Genomic DNA, 16,761 nt, shown 5'->3' with positions numbered 1-16,761 from the left:
ATAGACTGTGCTGCTTGAACTGTCAACTCAACTGGCTCTGCTAAGAGTATCCTATGACTTCCACATCACTGGCAATGGGTTATACACAATGCTGGTGACTACTCTGAAGGTCAGTTAAACTTTGAAATACGTATCTATTTTGTATGAGCTGTAAATAAATAGTTGCCACTATTAAAGCTCTAACCCTCCTATCATGTCTGATGTAGCAGTACTACTGCATGATCATGAAAATCTAGCAAGTCATCAACTTTGTTCCCTTCATAATTCTTTGGGGGATGTCAGCAACCGAAAGTTTCATATTATGTGTAAAGTTTGTTACAGGTTGCTAAGTGCTCTCATTCTCAAATCCTGGATGAATATGTACTGGGTATTTGGATGTGTTACACTTCTTTTACAGCCCCACGTGCAACCCTATCGCCACAGGGCTTCTTTCCCGATAGTAAGTGAAATATGTACCAAGTTTTGATGATATCAATCCAGTAGTTTAGGAGGAATACTGAACATATATACATTTTTACAATAAGCAGAGACTAGAAATTCATCCAGATACTATATAGTCAGTTAAAAAATTACAGTTCCAATTACAAAAGTTTTAAAATGTATTTTTACAAGCCCTGTCAATGAGCCAGAATCATGGTTGACAGACACGTGATTTTAGTTTAACGTCTCATTGACACTGAAGTCATTAAAGATCAAGCACAAGCTCAGGTTAGGGAAGGATGGGGAAGGAAATCAGCTTTAGCCTTTCATAGGAACCATCCCAGAATTTGCTTTAAGCAATTTATGGAAATCATAGAAGACCTAAAGCTGGAGAGGTGGATGGGGATTTGAAGTGTCATCCTCCTGAATGTGAGTCCAGTTTGCTAACAGCTTTATTCAGTGCACAACTATGATTCAGTAGTAACCATTCCCAGTTTAATTTATAGGGCAGCTGGGATTTATTATCAAATGATACCTAAGATATATTTCACATTGACTTAAATGTAAAGGTGAACATGGGAAACTACTACATCCTAAAAATGTTACATGGCAAATGCCCTTAGCCACTGAGAACAAAAAGTAAGATCCATAGTTGTTCTTAATATAATTGTTTATTTCTGTAGCAAACACATTAAATAATTATGTGAACACACAGTTTTCATGTTGTTCCATTTCCATCTCCCAAAACTTGAAAAGCAGTTTTATGCTAACAACAATTTCTGGGTTGTCAAAATGGAACAGACATTAATTACAGATTATTCTCCTTTATTTTAAGGAAAGTATCTATTTACAAGATACATACAAATTTTACACTTTTTAATGATGGGAATCATTTAAAAAATCTGCACCATAATAGCCAATATATTAACTACAAAATGGCCTGCATCATGAATTATTTACTTGAGAGCAGAACTAATCAGGTACAAATCAAGGTGTATATCATTACGAGGCTAAAAGAACACCATATACAAACACATAGATACAAACACAACAAGTTGCATACAAGCACAAAATATTTTAAGATTTACTGATGCTTCATAGGTTTACAGTCTTTGTATTTATACGGAGCGCCATAAATGTTTTACTGCAGAAGAAAATGTATCCATTTTGTTCCTAAAATGAACCAATATTTAATTTTATCACAGACAGTGTCAGTGAAATAACAAAAAGTTACTGCAAAGTAACCATGAGTGGCAACCAGTAAAGGGTAATTACTGTTTTCTTTCATGGCATGTTACTTATGTCCATTAAATTTTTTACAGTTGGACCTAGTTCAGTTTTCACATAGTTTGCCAGATCTTCACATTTCTTCTTGCTATTTACATCTTTTGAGCTTCCCCAAATTATGGCACCATTCATCCCAAGATTCTTTGGAATTGCGAGAGAGTTGTAAAGATCCTCCTGAAATAATTTATCATTAGCACAAATATGTCAGATGATAGTATGTATATTAGTATGTAATTTTTTGGTATGGTTAATGCCTGTAACTGCTGTATTAACAAAGATATTGAAGCAAGTATGTTGTTCTAAATGGAATAGAATGCCTTTTTAGTGTAATTCAACATTCTTGAAGAGATAAATGTAAAGATATAGCACTCTTTAATCTTAGTGTTAAGCCTTTTTCACAGAAGTATCTGAGAAATGTGGTAAAAATAGTGTGGTGTAAATGACAGGCTGCACCTTTATGTGAAGCATTTTAGCTGTTTACATGCCTACAGTACAGAACTAACAATAAATGCACAATGGGTAATGAAGCAGAATGGGACAATATTTAATGAAAAATATTATTCCAAACATTATCAGAGACTGCGATAGTACCACACAAAGTTACATAGATACAAAAGCTTGAATTGTATAACTGTATGGATGAGAATAAGTCAACTTAAGATGAATTGTGATAAATTAAGCTGAATTCTCTGTATTTTATAGAGATATTGAAATAAAAACTAGAAATATGTCAAAAATAATGTAAGCAAGAGCCCAGTTTATCATTTGTGGAATTTATGTGTATAAAAGTGATAGTAATCACAATACAGCCAACTGTAAAAACACAGGATTTTTTAGGAACGAAGGTCACATTGTATTTGTAATGTAATTAACAGAAATAATAAAGACACTGTTACTGACACACATGCCACATGACTTTAGTGTGAAAAGTGTTGTAGTTTAACATGCTAACTGTTTCAGAAACATTGTAATGATCTGTAAATCTAAATTCCATAACCAGTTTTGCAAAAGCGTCAAAATATTGATTGTAAATTGAAATGTTTGATTTAAGCAATGCATAATATAACTTTGTAATTGTTGGAATCTATGTTATCAGCAATGACAGTAGCCACATCAGTTCAGTGTTCTGTTAGTTTTCAGTCACGAAACCCATGTCAGTCTTGTCTGTGTTGTGATGCAAGAAACATATTTTAAAAGTATTTTGTCCATTTTGTCTATGTTATCTTTTGGTTAACACAACATAAAATTGCTTGACACATATAAAACTGCACTCTGATGTTACTATAGCTGGAGAACTTACAAGAAACCTGAGTTACTCAACTCAGTTAAATCATTTATTATCAACAAGTTAATTTATTGAAATGTAGGTATGAATCTGGATACATTTTAAGTGTATCAACCTACCTGCTGTCATATGCTACTTTCTTTCTGATTCAACATCTCTTGTGCTCTGACACCACACTTATTAAGAACAGTTAGATATTTAACTCAAATGTCAAAGAAATCCTATCAGAACACTAAAATTGTGCAGGGATATCTACCTAAATCTTTGGTACCTGAAGTGCCAGGCACTTGCGCACGTTATCTTGGCACTTGTGTAATGGTCACTTTGATTGTCAGGAAGAGATAAACCCAACCAACACTACCAATGAAGGAGATTTTATGGCTATGACACTTACCAGCCTACATGGTGGCACAGGGTGTATCATCAAGGAATGTGGGATGAGTCAGATGACTGTTGTTCGCATCTTTTATCAGTATAAACTCCATACCTTTTATTATGTCAGTCACTTGAAGATAATTACTTTGGATTTTGTATAGAACTTTGTCCACATGCTTGCAGAGTATGAGAGATGATATTGTAATGCATTTTTAAATGTGTGCTCTTTACTTACGAAGCAGTTTTTACTAACCATGGTAATGTAAATTAATGTAAGATGCACTACTGGGCAACAGACAGTACTGACTGAGTTTGTCAGGTACAGCAGCATTGGCTGTGGAGGATAAATGTATGGTGTAATATCATAGCAAATTTCATTGTGGGATCATATTTAATAGGTATACAACACATTTTCTTACACTCTACCCATTGTTCTAAAGAAGATAACACTGTTTTAGTGACAGTGTATAGGGATCATATTTAGTAGGTATACAACACATTTTCTTACACTCTACCCATTGCTCTAAAGAAGATAACACTGTTTTAGTGACAGTGTATAGGGTGCCAACACAATTACTGTCGAGCTTAATTTTTCTCCTGTTTTGTAACACAAATATTGCACGAATATTCCCTGACCATTGCCCAGGATGGAATGCTGCAGTAAAATGACCATCCAGATCCACTGATTTGATTTATTTCTGGGGGGGGGGGGGGGGGGGGGGGGCTCAAATTTGCAGACTAGCATGATATCCCAACAATGCCAGAGGATGTGTGTCTCTGAATTCCTGTTGCACATGCTGGTATATCATTAATTGAAATCATCTCATTTGTTCAGTGGCAATTTCAAATGTTCACTGGAGCAGATGGGAAACTTTGAGCACATATTGAAGAAAAGCAAAAACCTACATTTAATTGAGCAAAATTGTTTACTTTGCAGAAGATAGGTAGTCACTAAATCATTTTGTATATTCATTTATATTACAGTTTCAAGTATTATCAGTTGGTACCAAGATCTGACAACAGTTCTTTACACTTCAACAAGTGATCACAGACAAGTTTCCTTCTAATTTTACTACATTTCTTAGATACTTCTGTGAAAAGTTTAAACATCAACATTAAAAATCAGTATGTCACCATACCCATATTTTCAAGGACATTAAAATGGCATTTAAAAAAGTACAGTTCCATCAAAAAAAGCATATTTGTTTTAATATTTCAGTTGATGCAAGAGTTAAAGAGTATTATCCATGCAACTGTATTACCTGCAACATTGTGTAATATCATTTGGAAAAATATATTGATATCTTGAACTAACTGCTCATCAAATAAAAGGTGTATTTATACATCTTACATGACTCACACTTTGTAGATGTATATTGTTACAACGAGGAACTCCTCAGTAGCAGGGTATTATTTACCCGAAACAGCTCAAGTACTGTCTAAGGTCTGCGGATTTTAATTATTTCATGACCACAGCAGATACTCAGTTAACAATCAGAAAAGTGAAATTTCCTCCAAAGGCAGTTCTTGTTGACAATTAAACTGCTTTAGCTGATAGAAAGTCTGTGAAGGAATATACTACATTTCTTTTTATTCATACATTATTTTAAACCACAAATTTCTCCACCACAGTCAAAAACTGCTATTTTCTATGCACATTCACTGAACATTCTAGCAAAACACCTCAAAAAAGTACAAACTATCTTTAAAGCTGCAAAACTGGAGGCACTTGTATGTTTAAAAAAATTCAAATACAAGGGGACAGATGCAAATGATAAACGTGGTTGAAGCTTTGGGTTATTGTCATAATAATGAAAAATAGTACAGAAGTATGTGTCAGTCTACTAGAAATGTGAACTGCTGAAGAAATAAAATTGACATCTAATGGAAGAAGTCTTTGGAAGAAAATTTGTGGAAGGTGGAATATAATTACATACTAAACCCTGTAGCATCCAGAAATCCTTAATTTGATAGTGTAAAAAGAAACAGAAAGTGAAAATTACACAACCAAATTAAAAATGACTGAAGTTCAAATCTGTTGACTGAAGGCATAGAAAATGAAGATATGAGTGAACAGACATCAGAGACTAGTGGTCAGAGGAATAGTCTTGATGCTTGCTGAAGAAAAGTGGCCATGTTCTATGAAGGTGGTCATCAGTAAAGAGTCAAAGAAATGATGACAAGAAGGAGAATAAAGAAAAGATGAAGGGAACTTAATTAGAAACAGTGTGTGCGTGTGTGTGTGTGTGTGTGTGTGTGTGTGTGTGAGAGAGAGAGAGAGAGAGAGAGAGAGATTTCTTCCTATCAGAGCTACTCTTGTAAATTCCTGTCAGAGCTACTCTCATAAATAGTTAAGCAGAACACATTAGTTTTACCCGGTCAAGCAAGTTCCCCTTTGTGTGAATGTCTTATATCTCAAGTAAAGACTCTATATAAAGATATGTGGTGATAATTTTGTTATTACTACATTCACCAACTATTGTTTAAAAGTTTCAGGATAATGCCAACTAACTAGCCTTAAAACAGTACAACTTTAAGGACTTTGATTTAACTTTCATATCTGATTATTGAAGATAACTCGTAAGAGGTGATCTGGTTACTCACGGCACACATCATAATTATAATGGTAGCACGTTGAATGTTCAAAAACAAAATTTTCATTGACTGGAATTAATCCTGATGAGACTGAGACGCATGTTTTTAATTTCAGTTGGTAGATAATCAAAGTTAACTTCAGGCTGTCCCTGGACTGCCATGTCATATGACTGTTGAAACTAACGTATCTGCCATTTACTTTTGACTGGTAACCATTTGCATCAAACATTCACAATAGTTAATTATTAATATTTGTACTTATAAGCCAGGAATATATAAGGAATTGGCCTTGGCTTTATGTAGCAAATCAACTCAGCACCTAACTGTGTCAGTGAGGGTAGTCAAAATGAGGATGTCCAGAACAGGATTTGAACCCAGATCTTTTGAAATATGATTGCAGTGATTTACTACGCAGTACAAGGGGTAGAGATCTCTTCTGAACAACACGTTACAAGGCATCCCAGATATGGTCAATAGTGTTGATGTCTGGGGTGTTCGGTGGCCAGCAAAATTATTTAAACTCAGAACAGGAGCCACTCAGTAGCAATTCTGGACGTGTGGGGTGTCGCATTGTCCTGCTGGACTTGCCCAAGTCTGTCGAAATGCATAATGGACATGAATGGATGCAGGTGATCAGACAGGATGCTTACATACGTGTCACCTGTCAGAGTCATATCTAGATGTATCAGGGTCCCATACCATTCCAACTGCACACGCCCAGCACCATTACAGAGCATCCACCAGCTTGAAATGTCCCCTGCTGATGAGTTCATAAGGTTATCTCCATATCCCTACACGTCCATCCAATCGATACAATTAGAAACGAGGCTTGTCTGACCAGACAACAGGTTTCCAGTCATCAACAGTCCAGTGTTGATGTTGACTAGTCCAGGCGATGAGTAAAGCTTTGTGTTGTGTGGTCAGCAAGGGTACATGAGTGGGTCTGCAACACTGAAAGCAAATATCGATGATGTTTCATTGATTGGTTTGCATGCTGACACTTGTTGATGGCGCAGCATTGAAATCAGTAGCAATTTGCAGAAGGGTTGCACTTCTGTCACGTGGAACGATTCTCTTCAGTCTTTGTTCGTCCTGTTCTTCCAGGATATTTTTCCGGCCTCAGCGATGTCAGAGATTTTATGTTTTACCAGATTCCTGATATTCATGGTACACTCGTGAAATGGTCATGCAGGAAAATTCCCACTTCATTAATAACACAACATTCAAACTAACTTAAATCTTGATAACCTGCGATTGTAGCATCAGTAACCAATCTAACAACTGCGCCAGACACTTGTTGTCTCATATAGGTGTTGCTGACCGCTGTGTCGTATTCTATCTGTTTACGTATCTCAGTATTTCGATACACATGCCTATACCAGTTTCTCTGGCGCTTCAGTGTGTGTTCTGGTACGTAACAAACTGGGTATGTTGCACAACGGCCTCCTCATTTGTCTCCTTGCACCTTAAAATCACTGACTGAAGGGGAACTGCGCTAAAACTTCTACGAAAAGTCACAAGACTGTTGGTCAGAACTAAATCATTATTGCTAATAATGAAGGTCACTTGTTATGACTACTATTTATTTTTTATAACCTGTTAAAATGAGCAGACTCCAGTGTTCCATATATTGCATCCTAGTCACATTACAGTCACTGAATCCCTAGAGATAATTGGTGTTGTCTGCTACAAGTGGCATGAGGATTATGCACTGCACTGCCATCACAGAATTAGGGGTTCACATAGAAGAAAGCTGTGACCAATACCGTTACAAAAAATAATGGATGCCAGAAGGGGCTGGCCCTCCCGTGTATTCGCCACTTGCTTTACAATTATGTCATACCAATAAATGTATCCACTTGCTGCCTATGTTTCTATGGTCCTTGTTTCCCCATTGTCTTCGACAAACGTTATTTGGATTTTTGGCATATACCAGTACCAGCTTTTTCTAATGAAGTACACTCGAAGACACAAAACTAATCCACCATGAAGGAAATACCCAAATTGGACAGAGACCAGTACTTGCGATGTAAATGTACATGTACCTATACAGACGAACAAATGATTACACTTTCAAAAAAACTGGATAATTTATTCGAGAGAAAGAGCTTCAGAAATCGAACAAGTCGGTGAAGCATTGGTCCACCTCTGGCCCTTATGCAAGCAGTTATTCAGGTTGGCATTGGTTGACAGAGTTGTTTGATGTTCTCCTGGAGGATGTTATGCGAACTTCTGTCCAATTGGCGCCTTAGATCATTAAAGTCCCGAGCAGGGTGGAGGGCCCAGCCCATAATGCTCCAAATATTCAGAATTGGGTAGAAATCCCACAACCTTGTTGGCCAAGGTAGGGTTTTGCAAGCACAAATTCAAGCAGTAGAAACTCTCGCCATGTGTGGGTTGGCATTATCTTGCTGAACTGTAAGCCACGAAGAGCTTGCAATGAAGGACAACAAAACTAGGTGTAGAATATCATTGACGTGCTGTAAGGGTTCCACGGATGACAACTGAAAGGGTCTTTCCATGAAGTGAAATGTCACCCCAGATCATCACTCCTGGTTGATGAGCCTTACAGCACTCAATAGCCAGGTTGGTATCCCTCAGCTGTCCAGGCCATCTCCAGATACGTCTTCACTGGCCATCAGGGGTCAAATAAAAGTGGGACTCATCACTGAAGACAATTCTACTCCAGTCCGTGAGATTCGAGGTCGAATATGCCTGACAACTCTGAAAATAGGCTTGTTGGTTTACAGAGGTCAATAGTAGTCAGTGAAAGAGGTGCTGTGAGCTCAGCCCCATTTCTGTGAGCCACCTATTAATGGTCCTTGTAATTGCTGAAGCACCAGTTGCACCTCAGATAGATGATAGTGATGAATCAGTGGCTCTGATTACCTCTCTGGTGATTACACATTCTGTCCTCTCTCTATATCAATGGCTTCCTTCTTGACACTGTGTTTGGTCATGGTTCACCCATTCCTTCCAACATCATCAAAAAAAGAAGCAGCGTTCCTATTCAAATGTTGAGTGGATTGCCGATTACTCCAACTGGCTTCTTTGAGCCCAAGTACACATACTCTCTCAAATGCTAACATCTGTGTAGATTGTTCATGCAACTGCCTGCGAGGTATAGTTACTGTTCAGCTAAGTACATGGAATGAAATTCACAAAGATTTTATGCCCTGGTATCAACGTTCCCCTGTTAACTATTCTTGCCAGCTGTGCAGTGAGATTACACTGCGGTGTCACACATTTGTTCATTGGCCACCAGAATTTACAATTTTGCATTTTACATTTGTGACCAAATACCACAAATCCTTCGTGGTGCATTTTTTGAGTATATTTGGTCCTAGCTTGCAACAGTCGGGCGATACTTGGACTTTGTGAGTGTGATGACTATGTCCACATTGCAAACTAAACCCAACAGTCGAACGCTACAGTGGCATCTAGAGCACCAGTTCCATGACTTGCATGTAACATCCTCTAAATAGCAGTAATTGTTTTTCTTATTGTGGTTGACTCCTTATACAGGGCTATTACAAATGATTGAAGCGCTTTCATAAATTCACTGTAGCTCCATTCATTGACATATGGTCACGACACACTACAGATACGTAGAAAAACTCATAAAGTTTTGTTCGGCTGAAGCCACACTTCAGGTTTCTGCCGTCAGAGCGCTCGAGAGCGCAGTGAGACAAAATGGCGACAGGAGCTGAGAAAGCGTATGTTGTGCTTGAAATGCACTCACATCAGTCAGTCATAACAGTGCAACGACACTTCAGGACGAAGTTCAACAAAGATCCACCAATTGCTAACTCCATTCAGCGATGGTATGCGCAGTTTAAAGCTTCTGGATGCCCCTGTAAGGGGAAATCAACGGGTCGGCCTGCAGTGAGCGAAGAAACGGTTGAACGCATGCGGACAAGTTTCACGTGTAGCCCGCGGAAGTCGACGAATAAAGCAAGCAGGGAGCTAAACGTACCACAGCCGACGGTTTGGAAAATCTTACGGAAAGGCTAAAGCAGAAACCTTACCGTTTACAATTGCTACAAGCCCTGACACCCGATGACAAAGTCAAACGCTTTGAATTTTCGGCGCGGTTGCAACAGCTCATGGGAGAGGATGCGTTCAGTGCGAAACTTGTTTTCAGTGATGAAGCAACATTTTTTCTTAATGGTGAAGTGAACAGACACAATGTGCGAATCTGGGTTGTAGAGAATCCTCACGCATTCGTGCAGCAAATTCGCAATTCACCAAAAGTTAACGTGTTTTGTGCAATCTCACGGTTTAAAGTTTACGGCCCCTTTTTCTTCTGCGAAAAAAACGTTACAGGACACGTGTATCTGGACATGCTGGAAAATTGGCTCATGCCACAACTGGAGACCGACAGCGCCGACTTCATCTTTCAACAGGATGGTGCTCCACCGCACTTCCATCACGATGTTCGGCATTTCTTAAACAGGAGATTGGAAAACCGATGGATCGGTCGTGGTGGAGATCATGATCAGCAATTTGGGTCATGGCCTCCACGCTCTCCCGACTTAACCCCATGCGATTTCTTTCTGTGGGGTTATGTGAAAGATTCAGTGTTTAAACCTCCTCTACCAAGAAACGTGCCAGAACTGCGAGCTCGCATCAACGATGCTTTTGAACTCATTGATGGAGACATGCTGCGCCGAGTGTGGGAGGAACCTGATTATCGGCTTGATGTCTGCCGAATCACTAAAGGGGCACATATCGAACATTTGTGAATGCCTAAAAAAACTTTTTGAGTTCTTGTATGTGTGTGCAAAGCATTGCGAAAATATCTCAAATAATAAAGTTATTGTAGAGCTGTGAAATCGCTTGAATCATTTGTAATAACCCTGTACTTGTCTGTTGTACAAACGAAGCCCATCATTCAAATTCTATAGCGTTGTCTACAGTCCCATTTCCACAACTTTCGTGTAATGTCCCATAAACTGCTGCATTAGTTTTTCTTGTTGTTGTTGACATTATAGAGAGAACTGTTACGCAAACTAGGTCCATCGGTCTAATTCTTCACAGGCACAGGGTGACAGTTATCGAATATATGAAATAAAATCGTCGTAACTTCTGAATGGTTTGCGTTAGGACGTTCAAACTGCACGGTTAGCCGCGGGGCACCATGGTAATTAGTATGTACATGCACACGAGCTTTGTTGTTGTTAGCCATTTGCCCATGAAACCCTGTCGTCCAATCCCAAGCAATACTCACGTTTCAGATGCGACACTGTATCTGCAAATGGATTTGCCATGGAATACAAATTACCTTACCCAAATCGACCAATTGTGCAACACATTATCTGTGAGATATCGCTATAGCATCACAAAAACATAGTGCTATAGCGCAAAAGCATCTATAGCGGCAATATCTCAAACAGATAGGAAGGAACCAAGAGGAACGACGACAATGGTGGAACGAGAGCAAAAGGCAGTGTGGTGGTGCATGTCACTGCTGTTCTATCACGGTCACCCCCCCCCCCCCCCCCTCCGCCCCCGAACCACTTACAAGGGCGTGCTAAAAGGTAATGTCTCCAATCTTTGACGTGAAAACTCTTCAAGCTTTTTAAACGAAACCAATGTTATTAACATTCTACATCTTTTCCCTTCATATTTATATACACTACTGGCCATTAAAATTGCTACACCAAGAAGAAATGCAGATGATAAACGGGTATTCATTGGAGAAATATATTATACTAGAACTGACATGTCATTAGATTTTCACGCAATTTGGGTGCATAGATCCCGACAAATCAGTACCCAGAACATCCACCAACCAACCATTACTAACGGCCTTGATACGCCTGGGCATTGAGTCAAACACAGCTTGGATGGCGTGTACAGGTACAGCTGCCCATGCAGCTTCAACAAAATACCACAGTTCATCAAGAGTAGTGACTGGCGTATTGTGACGAGCCAGTTGCTCGGCCTCCATTGACCAGATGTTTTCGATTGGTGAGAGATCTGGAGAATGTGTTGGCCAGGGCAGCAGTCGAACATTTTCTGTATCCAGAAAGGCCCGTACAGGACCTGCAACATGCGGTCGTGCATTATCCTGCTGAATTGTAGGGTTTCGCAGGAATCGAATGAAGGGTAGAGCCACGGGTCGCAACACATCTGAAATGTAACGTCCACTGTCCAAAGTGCCGTCAATGCGAACAAGAGGTGACCGAGACGTGTAACCAGTGGCACCCCATACCATCACGCTGGGTGATACGCCAGTACGGCGATGACGAATACACGCTTCCAATGTGCGTTCACCGCGATGTCGCCAAACACCGATGCGACCATCATGATGCTGTAAACAGAACCTGGATTCATCCGAGAAAATGACGTTTAGCCATTCGTGCACCCAGGTTCGTCGTTGAGTACACCATCGCAGGCGCTCCTGTCTGTGATGCAGCGTCAAGGGTAACCGCCGCCATTGTCTCTGAGCTGATAGTCCATGCTGCTGCAAGCGTCGCCGAACTGTTCGTGCAGATAGTTGTGTTGCAAACGTCCTCTTCTGTTGACTCAGGGATCGAGACGTGGCTGCACGATCCGTTACAGCCACGCGGATAAGATGCCTGTCATCTCGACTGCTAGTGATACGAGGCCGTTGGGATCCAGCACGGCGTTCCGTATTACCCTCCTGAACCCACCGATTCCATATTCTGCTAACAGTCATTGGATCTCGACCAACGCGAGCAGTAATGTCGCAATACGATAAACCGCAATCGCGATAGGCTACAATCTGACCTTTATCAAGTCGGAAACGTGGTGGTACGCATTGATCCTCCGTACACAAGGCATCACAACAACGTTTCACCAGGCAATGCTGGTCAGCTGCTGTTTGTGTATGAGAAATCGGTTGGAAACTTTCCTCGTGTCAGCACGTTGTAGGTGTCGCTACCGGCGCCAAGTTTGTGTGAATGCTCTGAAAAGCCAATCATTTGCATATCAAAGCATCTTCTTCCTTTCGGCTAAATTTCGCGTCTGTAGCACGTCATCTTCGTGGTGTAGCAATTTTAATGGCAGTAATGTATTTGTTTCTCGACATAGTCACCCTGGCGACGAACCCATTCCTCCCAACGAGAGATTAATCTGTCGATACCGTCATTGTAGAATGTTCATTTTGCTGACGGAGCCACAACCTCACCTCTACTTGTACCAGTTCACCACTGTCAGCGTGAAGTCTTGGGAACAGATGAAAATTGGATGGGGTCGAGTCGGTACTGTATGAAGGCTGATCGATGACAGTGAACCCAAGGCGCCGGATTGTTGCAGATTTCGCAGCGCTCGTGTGTGGTCTGGCATTGTCATGCTGAAAAATAGGGTGCTCCATGTGTGGACGAAGTCTTCAAACTCTATACCCGATTACTGTACGCTGTTTTTCACGCACCGACATAGCTACGTTAGTCACATCACCATGTTAATGCTACAATTAGGAGCCCTCTAGCGTGAGAGGGCTACAGTTATGTAGACATCAAGAACAAAGGCGTAGATTATTAACAACTTTTGTTTTATCTGAAAAGCTTTTGTGCGCTATGGGCTTTGGATGAGTAGCGAGCAGCATCACTGCCCTGAGAATCGGCAGAGAGACAGTTTTGTGTTAGCCCTTAGTGTTGTCATTTTGTCTACATGTAAGTTTAACTTAACTGAATCTCCAATTCATTTCTTAGTAGGTTTCATCCATTATACTCTAGCTCGACATACTTTGCGTATGTACGAAGTGAGAGTAATTTCTCGGGGTTTGAATTTAAAAGAGTGTTTCTTTGTGATCTATAACTTTGTGATTGAGTGACATGGGGCCACGTAGATCCATGAGTGTGATTAGTCCGTGAATTAACCGTGTAACTGGTTATGAGCAGTGCAGACGGTTTTAACATTCGGTAGTCATGTTTAAAAAAAGCCACTGTGTTCGTGAAGATTTGAGTGAGTTTTCTTTGCCCGTTGGTTGAATACCCGTTATCACGTCTTTTTTCGTGAGGTTGTACTTTTCGTATTCTATACTCATATATGAACCTGTTTTGTTTTCTTAAACAAACTCTCGTGCACTACGGTTTGATTTTGTGATCTTTCCTTGTCGTGATTTTCATATTAATCGACGTTTCTTTGTGGTGGAAAGCCACGCCACGTGGTTACTACTGATATACCGGTACGGTGGCTCCCACCTTAGGAAGAATTGTTCACAAGACATAGTTCGTACTCTTTGTTTCTCAACAGAAGTTCCGTGTAAATTTTACTATTAATTTCCATGTACTTTTTTGTTAAAATACGCGACCGTCGAAGATAGTCTCTCTCTAACCCAATTTAGATCTTGTTTCCATGCTGAATGACTGAATAACTTCTTTCTCTAGTCTGAACGTGTGCCTGTGTAATCCCACCACATTCCCGATTTTTAAATGACTGTATTAGTCATGTACTGATTTCTGTACTTTTTTCCAGTTATGTTCCAGCACCAACACTCGGTACTAAGTTAAGGAGTTTTTGATAACAACATGGTTGTTCTTGTACATCCTGTTAAACATCTTAATCAAAAGAATAAATGTACAGTACAACATATTCCTGATGTTTAATAATTCACCCGCTGTTTATTCAGTTCCTATCGAGCCTCTTAAAGCCCAGCTCAGATCACATGTGTATGGTTATTAGTATATTTTAAGAGCATTTCCCCAAAACCGATTCTCCTCCACAATTACTCAAGTAGTTATCTATATATACCAAGATTTCATTATTTTTCCTGAATTGAGGGGTATTCAGTAATCCTGTTGAAGCAAATGTACAGTGTGGTTAAGTGGCAGGTTCATTCAGGTGGCGACCCAAGTTAAGTTCATGTAATAATGTACCAAATTAAATTCATATAATCATGTTTCGCAGATAAGTCTAGCAAATATTTTTCCAACAGTTACGTTACACTATACCTAGCAACAAATACTCCATGTTGTGGTGTCACCGCCAGACACCACACTTGCTAGGTGGTAGCCTTTAAATCGGCCGCGGTCCGTTAGTATACGTTGGACCCGCGTGTCGCCACTATCAGTGATTGCAGACCGAGCGCCGCCACACGGCCGGTCTACAGAGACTTCCTAGCACTCGCCCCAGTTGTACAGCCGACTTTGCTAGCGATGGTTCACTGACAAAATACGCTCTCATTTGCTGAGACGATAGTTAGCATAGCCTTCAGCTACGTCATTTGCTATGACCTAGCAAGGCGCCATTACCAGTTACTATTGATGCTGTAAAACATGTACCGTCAAGAGCGATGTTCACCATTTATGGATTAAAGTTAAGTATTCCACAGCTACGTCCTTTTTTGCTAGTCTAATTTCCTTGACCTGTTCCAGATCCCACGCCAGCCTGCGTGAGCTAAAACGCGTGCCTTTCGGCTTCCTCTCAAAACCGGGTTGGCTCTCTAGCCAGCCCACAACATTTGGCGACGAGGCCAATTCTCGTTCGTATCGATATTGCCCTGATTTACTTGTGTAATGGCTTCGCCACAATCTCCAGATGTACTGTCCGAATTTTATTGCTTACAGAATCAGCAGACGCAGGCCTTACTGGATGCCCTTGGACAGCTCGTCCAGGGTCAACGTGCAATGCAAAACGATGCGGCAGCCGCCGCTCCACCGCTAATGCAGCCACCACACGCAGTTGCACCGACTTTTCGTTCTTTTGATGCGGCACTAGAAAGCTGGACGGAGTGGTCACGCCAATTTGGATTCCATCTCGCCGCCTACAGAATTTAAGGTAATGAGTGGCAGCCTTTTCTCCTTTCCTCCGTCAGGGTACAAACGTGATAGTCAAATTATTTCCCTGACGCGACGTAGCAACTCTGTCCTACGACGAAATTTTGTCTGCATTAGATGCATATTTCAAAGAGTCAGTCAATGTAGTTGCGAAAAGGTATACCTTCTTTCGTACAAAATGTACTGCAGGTCAGACTAATTGGGAGTGGGTTGCAACCTTGCAAGGCCTTACTAGGGATCGTGCTTTTGAGTGTTAATGTGGACTCCCTTATTCAGATACTATGGTGCATGATGCAATTGCACAGAACGTTTCTGATGTTCGTATAAGGGACAGATTTTGAAACTAGTCAATCCCTCCCTTCAACAAGTGATGGACATATTGGATCGGGAGGACACACTTGACTTTGCTCAGGAATCATTTGAAACTTCGCCACCCGTGTGTCAGGTTAACCGGCCCGCCGGGCGAGCTGCATGGAACAGTAAACAGTCCTCGCGCCCGGCCGCGCCAAAGCCGCCTGGCTCTCAGTCACGTGTACCGCGCCGGCAAGCAAATGCAGTGCTAAAATCATGCCCGCGGTGTGCTACTAGACATTCGCGTGAGAATTGCCCATCACGCCAAGCTATTTGCTTTTTCTGTAATAAAAAACGACATGTTCAAAGTGTTTGCCAGAAAAAGCTCAGATTGGAAGCTCAAATCCGTTCCAGGCCCTTTGCTTCATGCCAGAATCGGAATCGAACCAAGGATACTCAGGCCCGCGACACTTCGCCCAGGGAAATTCATATAGTTCATGCCACTCCGCCCAGTGCCACTCTCTCTAACAGAGACTGTGTTCGTCCCACAAATAGTGTGCGTCGACATCGCCGGAACTCTAGTCAAGTCGCAAGTGATTTTGTACCAGGGTCAGTTCACGTTGCACGAGACAGTCGCTTTTGTCGTCAGCAGGACAATAAACTTTTTGTGGACTTGGACATTAACGGCAAAGTGATACCATTCCAGCTCGATACCGGGGCTGCAGTTTCACTGATCAATCAACACACTTACAAACTGCTGGG

The 16,761-nt window shown here is 40.8% G+C and overlaps 1 protein-coding gene across 2 annotated transcripts in view; it reads right to left on the bottom strand.

Annotated features, from left to right (window-relative positions):
* Positions 1 to 1,330: 1,330 nt before the first annotated feature.
* The window catches only part of LOC126471139 (hyaluronidase B-like), a 213,028-nt gene continuing 197,597 nt past the window's right edge, over positions 1,331 to 16,761 (bottom strand). For both annotated transcript variants that reach the window (XM_050099233.1, XM_050099234.1), the window contains exon 6: positions 1,331 to 1,881. In XM_050099233.1, the coding sequence (XP_049955190.1) occupies positions 1,705 to 1,881 (177 nt within the window). In that variant the 3' untranslated portion in view covers positions 1,331 to 1,704. The remainder of the gene's footprint in view (positions 1,882 to 16,761) is intronic.

Source organism: Schistocerca serialis, chromosome 3 (assembly GCF_023864345.2).
Source record: "Schistocerca serialis cubense isolate TAMUIC-IGC-003099 chromosome 3, iqSchSeri2.2, whole genome shotgun sequence".
NCBI classification, from domain to species: domain Eukaryota; kingdom Metazoa; phylum Arthropoda; class Insecta; order Orthoptera; family Acrididae; genus Schistocerca; species Schistocerca serialis.
This window is presented reverse-complemented; position numbering and strand designations above follow the sequence as displayed.